Below are 7,431 nucleotides of genomic sequence, written 5' to 3' on the forward strand. Positions count from 1 at the left end.
CTAGACCCAAAAAGAACCATTTTGCTCTAAGTCCGCTGTTCCTCAGAGCAATGTCTGAAATCCTCAGCAAAATGGGTCGTTCCAATGTGAAATGCACTATAACCAGCATGCACAACATTTGCTTCCTTCCTTACTTAAATATGGGCCTTAATTGACACCTGTTTCTTCACAGAATCAATCACCTCACTAATTAAACGCAACATTGCTATTGCCAACAGACTCAAGGACTCCTTCGTCCCTCATGCCATCAGACTGTACAACTCCTCACTAGGGGGGAGGAGGAAATAGGGCAGAGAGGACAATACATACACACACACACACACATACATACATACATACACACATACATACATACATACATACATACATACATACATACATACATACATACATGCACACCTGGACTTAAATTCACACCTGGTCACTTTATAATAATTTATGGTCTTTTCTTTGTTTATTTGACGAATGTTCTTATTGTTGTTATTATTTTTTATTGGTATTTTGTTGTCTTTATACTGTCTTTTTATCTAGTTTTTATTTCTTTTTTTCTTGCTAAAACTGCTGCTGGAACTTTCAATTTCCTGCGGGAGTCATCCCAAAGGATCAATAAAGAGAAGTCTAAGTCTAAGTCTAATTTTGAACATGCCCCACACAGAATGAGCTGTTGGGTCTGTTGGTTTTCCATGACTCTACAACACTTAATAGTAAATTATTTGCCATGTAGAAATAACACTTCTACCAAAAAAAATGATTTATGAGGTTAGTGATGTTGGACTGCTATTATTTTGAACACAACTGTAGGTGTCATGCTTGTTAAGCAGGTCGGAAAGAAGCAGACAAGGAACCATGTCTCACACAGGCAGCCATTTAATATCTTAGACTGGGACAGTTGGTGGAGCTAGTGTCCATATATGGAGGTTTAAATCCTCAACGCAGCGTGCCCAGGTTCGACTCTGACCCGCGGCCCTTTGCTCCCCTACCCTTTCATCTGCTGTCAAATTAAAATAAAGACTGAAAATGCCCAAATAATAATCTTAATGTCTTAGGCTGGTTTAGCGAGGGAAAAAAATTACGACTCATCCATTTTTCAACCAGTCATTTGCTGAGAAACTCTCACTGATGACGGCTTGTGTTCGCAGTTCAACACCTGACCTCATACAGACATATTTGTTATCCAAGACAACACACGAGTATGACAGAGGTGTTGCGTTGCAGCATCACAAAGTCCTCAAGGCCCCTGACAGATGGGCGCAGTTCCTCATAAGGGAGCACATAGCAAACGGGACCAATTAAAAAACCATCACACATCTCAACACGTCTCAAATGTAGTCGCTTAGAGTAACACACAAGTTTCTACCATGCTAAAGGAGAATACTGTGTGACTGGAGAGTGGGTATTTTCAAATTTGTTCTAATTAACCCATATAGCCATACATACATGCAGATTATTTACTCAATTAGTTGATTAATAGTTTTTACAAATAAATAAAAAAAAATTGTGACAAATGCCCATTAACTTTAAATAGGGTCCAACATGGTACAAGATAGCAAAAGCATAAAATCCTTACATTTGAAATGATTGAACCAACCAAACTTTTTTAAAAGATTGATAAATTATATGTAATACTTTCAGTTTAATTTTCTGTTGATCAACTAATTTATTAATTGACTGTTTCAGCTCTACATACATACACCGTAAAAAAGGTTGTTCCAGCTGAAGCCTGACCTGATAATGGTTCACTTTTATCCAATATTAATATTTGAGTATAGAAATAAAATCCACAACGTGATTTAATCTGTTTTCAAAGAATTATTTTCCAAGGATACTAGTAATTCATTTTGATATCCAAGATGACAGTAACTGAAAATATCAGCAGATTTTAAGGATTTTTTTTTTATAAATGAGAACAATACTTAAAGCCACACATAAATCAGAAATAAATTGTACTTGAATTAATCAATGAAAAATTAAGATTAAGAAAACTTCTACAGTGCCTGTGAATGCATACTGTACATGCATGTACTGCACCTGACAGTGATACACCTGCAAACTGCAGTTTCTTTCTCTCTCACACACACACACACACACACACACACAGACAGACCAGATTAGGCATGAAACCCCCGCTGACATCCTGTTGGCTCTCCACGGGCAACAGTAAACGGCGTTATTAACACAGTGGTAATACAGCTCGTCACCGCACCCATCTGAGATAGAAATGTCACCCTCCTCGCTGTCCGCTGGCCCCACTCTCAATTAGTCTGCAGGGTTTCTTAAAGAAATACACAAAATATCACATCCTTACACAGACACACACACGCACACATATATTCTTTAAAGCCACTCACTCATAATGGTGTTCAGGTGCCGGGTAGGGAGCCTTGTATTGAGAGTTGATGATTTAGTTGTCGGCCTTTCTTTTTATAGTGTTTATCCTATCATTTGTTGGCAATTTCCTCTCTTGCTAAGTGCTTTTGAAGAATGAGTGCAAGCTGTACATTGGGAGTTGGGGGTGTCGTTGGGAGGAGAGGACTCGGTGAGGGAGTGTATTAAGCACGGCAGGTAGAAACTGCTGTAATTACACAGCACACAGACACTCTTTGTGAGACATTCACACAGACGAGATGACGGCCTAAACAACATAGATCACGCAGTGGCACAAGTTATAGATTTACGTTGTTTTTTTTGATAAACTGGAATACGGAAAAATCTGATTAGAAAATTCTCTTGACTCTTAGCTCAGAGTTGATATGATAGGATTGTTTCAAAATGGGACATGTTCATCTGTTGTTTTCATTCTGCAATATTTTATTCTCTTATTCAGAACAAACAATGCTAAAGAGGAACATTCAAAAGAAAAATTGATCAGGATATTATTTCAAAAGAAGAGATTATCAATGATCCAGTTATCCCACTAGTTGATGCTCCATGTCTCGTATGTTTACTGCAATGATACCAAACATTTCTATCATTTTGTTAGCAGAATATCCTTATCCAACTTTTACCTTCAGTTGTTGGTTGCTCCCGAGCTATGTTTTCCTCCAACCTTGAATTTCAAGATTGTTCTCTGTTGACTCATCTGTCTTGCCTGTTTCTTGACTCACTCCAGCATGGACGTGCAGGGAGACTACGACCCATGTGATGCCTCTGGATTCATCAGGATTAATGCTGTCAGGTTAGTCATTCCCAACAGCTGTACAAAACGGTTTCAACTTGTCTATTACAGTGACTTGTTCCACACTCATAGCCCTTATACCTACACTTCAAACTCCCATTGTATTCTTTGTCCTTCTTTTTCCCCCCTACAGATTAAGGGAACACCATCGTTTGCAGGGTTTCTCCGGCAGCAACTGTGCCAAGGAGTAACTATTGCAGTCCTGTGAACCATCTTTCTTTCTTCCCTCCATCTCTTTTTGCCATGTCTTAAGCAGTAGTAGGTTTAGACTTTCTCCATTCACTACCTTTGGCCTTACTCTTTCCTTTTAAATACATTCAAGGTGTCTAGCACACTAGCAAGCAGACTCTTACCTGTAAAATGATGACATTTCTTCAGTGGTGAAGAGTGGAGGAAGGAAAAATCTACAAAGTATGGTATAATGCCAGTAAAATAGTTAGAAACAGGTGTAGAGATGATTTTTAGCTATACTGTGAGTAAGGATTAGTATGCATTTCTAAGTATTGTATTCACTGAGTTTGTCTTTGCATCAGTAGGTCAGCCCTTGAACACAAATATTTAAACTAGGATCTCTTTGTTTCAAAAATAAAATGATTGAAATAAAAGAGTGAATTGTGTTTTTTCTTCCTCCACTCTTTTCTTTATTCATTATAGAAAATAATGAGCATTTATCGTCAGTTCACATGCAAAGACTGTGAAGATACATCTCAGCCCTTGTCAGTTTGAATGGGTTAGTGATTAATAGTTTGTCTTTGGCAGACAGCCTATTTATTAGCACCTGCCTGTTTAACTATTGGGGCTGTACAGTCACTGCCCCGTGAAGATTTCAGGGCAGCGAGGACACTGGATCATATTTACAATATGTAGATGAAGCGGTAGCAGTGCACGGGTTTGGCACAGGCGAAAGGCAACATGGCTCGCTGATAGCCACTGGAGCAGAAGTGATGAAGCCATTTCTGAGCTCATATGGCACAAGTCAGATGGAACGAAAACCAATTGGCCACATGCATATATTTCCCTGCACCGCATGGGGTCTCCAGTCTTAGAGAACAGAGGACAGAGGGGGAACCATTTTAAAGACTATTGTCATTCATTTTTACCATCTTTTTTAATAGATCAACCTGGTATGGATGAGCATAGGGCTCTGTTAAATCACTCACATATTGTCCTTAATTACAAAACATTTGTTAATATCAGGAAATATGTAACCATAAAGATACTTATTTAGAGATTAATGCCACAGTAATTTGAGTGTTTATTCTGAACACTTAAAGAAAGTCAGACCTTCACAGAAAGTTTTGAAGATGTAGTTTTCACCTTAATACTTCAAACAAGTGGAGACTTTTCTTGTCTTAATCTCATTGTAGAGTTTGGTGTATCTACAACAGCAGTTTTAAAGACAATGTGGCTGTGTGATGTTGGTATATTGTTAAATATTAAAAATGTTTTCCCTACAGTATAATCCATACTGCAGCACCCTTCAGTCTGTAAGACACCGCAGCTGTTTGTGTGTACACTACTACCCAATCCCCACCACTGAAAGATGTCAGTTCTGTATTGACGTGCTGGGTACGGTGTGGGCCTCAAGGTGGAGTCCACAGGCACTGGAGACCCCCCGCCAGGTCTAATGGGCAATGAGAGATCCTCGGACCCTTTCAGTCCTGCAAGAGCCCCTCAGCCCCCGCTCAATTACACGGCAGGCGTCTCAGTCTTTGCCTGGTCAATTACCAGCCAGCCCCTGCATTTACTGTCGTGCACACACAGGTTGCATGATAATCAGTGTCCAAAATTGCCCGGTTAGAATGAAGCGCTGGATGGAGAGGTATTAAGATTAGTCAGTCAAGCTGAAGGGGAGGTAGGAGTGATGGGGACAGTTATCAATCTCAATCTGGCTTCAGTGGTTGCGGGGGGAGGATCATGGTGACCTTTCAACTTTGTTTCTGGAAGGATATGATCCCGAGAAATATTTACTGATGTGATAGCTGTCTTGCACAATGTGTGTGTTTTGCTTCAGGAATAGAAAATGGTGTCAGTATGTAAGGTCCCCTTTGGGGCTTGGTTTTATTTAAGCACAAACTTCTCTAATAAACAATCTTGGCTGTGCATGTATGTGCGCACCTGGACACACATCCACTTACCCACTCATCTACCACGTCTCATATTCCATCCACCTTCCCCTCCTACCTGTCTACCCAGCCAGCCAGGTATGAAAACTAGCTGACACCTGACCAAGGGAATTAATCATCCTTGACCCTGGACCAATTACCCCTCATTACCCACTCTGTGTCCACCTCTCAGGGGAGAGCCGTGTAACAATAGCGCAACGTGAAAGTTTGGCGGCGTCACAGGACCGAGCCTTAATGGACACTCCTGTGTGACTGTGTCTCCTCGGGAGTCCAGGTCGACTAACCTTCAAGTCCTTGTCACTCTCCAACAGCACACATACAAAGGAGGTTATTGTTCAGGATCAGGGTCTATGACCTCTTGAGATGAAGTGCACAGTGCCGCTGGCAGTGAGAAGGCAGCCATGCTGGAAATGAATAATTCAAGGTTTAAAAGAACAAAACTGTGTAGAAACACTTGATTTTCAGATGTTTGTTGCCACTTTCTCCACTTTTCTAATAAGACACCCTTTCCTGGTTTATGTGTTGAAAGTAATAGCTTAATTTGGTAATAATTATGTGAGAAATGCTGGTAATCAATGCACCTGGGTTTCTCACTTCCACAGAAGTCTTACGTCTTCAGCTCTAAATGTTAAGTCATTAATAAAGGGTTTACACTGATTCATCCAGACAGCAGCTGTAGATGTTAAGAAAGTTTTATCAGTACATGGATTGTGGTCTGAATTATTCACATGCCTCTTCTGGGAGTTCAGCCTATGCAATTGTCACAACCTGGCAACCAAAAATGTGTCTTTATTAATGGTAATAATAATTACTTATTTTTGGGTAAATATTTCTTAACTCTAATTTTCCCTTTTTGGCTTGCCAGTTCACTATTTGTTTTAAATCACTATTACAAAACACACGTCTGTAGGAATTTTAGGTTTTTATTTTTCTGTTATCTTTGCATTTTATTAAGTTAGCTTCTTTGTGATTTAATTAATTTTCATTTAGCTTTCAGAGCACATGTAGAACAAACTCAAAAATCACTAACATTGAAATTGCAAGTTTTCCCTCAGCAACAGTGATATTCATTTGTTGGGACAAAAAGAAAGAATTACCTGAACAAAGCACATCAGGCTATTTTGTTGTCATTCAATCTGTGCTCTTCAGCTACCTGTCTTGTGGAAAAAAAGGCTGCCATGTTCACTGACCTCTCCTCTTTAAATACAATGAGACAAGAACAATGACCATGGGGGGTTAATTACCACCAATTAGAGGCAGAAGTGGCTCTCCTTTACTAAGGTTTGTGTAACCCGAGTCCAGTGTGCTGTATTTGGGCTCTATTGTAAAGCCAGTCCCCTGTCTTCAGATTTCCACATTTGTATTCAGCTTCTGCATAGAAAATTGAAACATACTACTTCAACATATTCTAAATCGCACTGAAGTATCTGATCACTGGATTTTTTTTTTTGTTCATGGCTTCTTTGTTTTTGTTTTTTTTACTTTTACCGCCATCACATCATAATTTATTGGAGGGATATCTCAATAAACTGTCGATTGCTCCTTTTTCCTAAACATTTCACTTAATGCTACTTTACTTAGCAGGTAAGGGGTTAATAGACTGGTCCCCTGTGGTTTGTGCAAAAAGCTAATGGGCCTGGCAAAGATGATGAGGTCATTCTCACTGCTGAGAAATGGTGAACGATTTACAGGCCAGGATACCATTCCAATAGTGTTGGCATATTATTAATAAATTATTTATATTTATACTTTTTATATCAATAGGTAGCCATACATGGAGTCGGATAAATGGTAATGATCAATACGATGAACAGATTATATTTTCTGAACTAAAATGTAAAAATGTGAAAGATGCGAGGCAGATTAAAAAAAAACTTTTCTTAATGTGGTGGCTGATGAAATTAGTTTAATTCATTTAATTCAGGGGAATTAATACTGTGTCTCCGATCAGTGTGTAGGTATAAATGCCATTGATGTAGTTGAACAGATCTGATTTGTCCTAATAGCTGAAATGTCCACTTCATTCATACTCTTGAAACTTGATCTCCTGCTACAACAAGACGAGACCATCTGTGAGGAACCATCCAAATAAAGCAGGATACACTTTGCCTTCCAGGCTAGCTAATATCC

General features: G+C 39.2%; 1 protein-coding gene across 3 annotated transcripts in view; it reads left to right on the plus strand.

Moving 5' to 3' along the window:
* ass1 (argininosuccinate synthase 1) overlaps positions 1 to 3,792 on the plus strand; it is a 27,276-nt gene extending 23,484 nt beyond the window's left edge. For all 3 annotated transcript variants that reach the window (XM_032539745.1, XM_032539746.1, XM_032539744.1), the window contains 2 exons: positions 3,110 to 3,175; positions 3,309 to 3,792. In XM_032539745.1, the coding sequence (XP_032395636.1) occupies positions 3,110 to 3,175; positions 3,309 to 3,366 (124 nt within the window). In that variant the 3' untranslated portion in view covers positions 3,367 to 3,792. The remainder of the gene's footprint in view (positions 1 to 3,109; positions 3,176 to 3,308) is intronic.
* Positions 3,793 to 7,431: the final 3,639 nt, after the last annotated feature.

This window comes from Etheostoma spectabile, chromosome 16 (genome assembly GCF_008692095.1).
Source record: "Etheostoma spectabile isolate EspeVRDwgs_2016 chromosome 16, UIUC_Espe_1.0, whole genome shotgun sequence".
In the NCBI taxonomy this organism is placed as follows: Eukaryota; Metazoa; Chordata; class Actinopteri; order Perciformes; family Percidae; genus Etheostoma; species Etheostoma spectabile.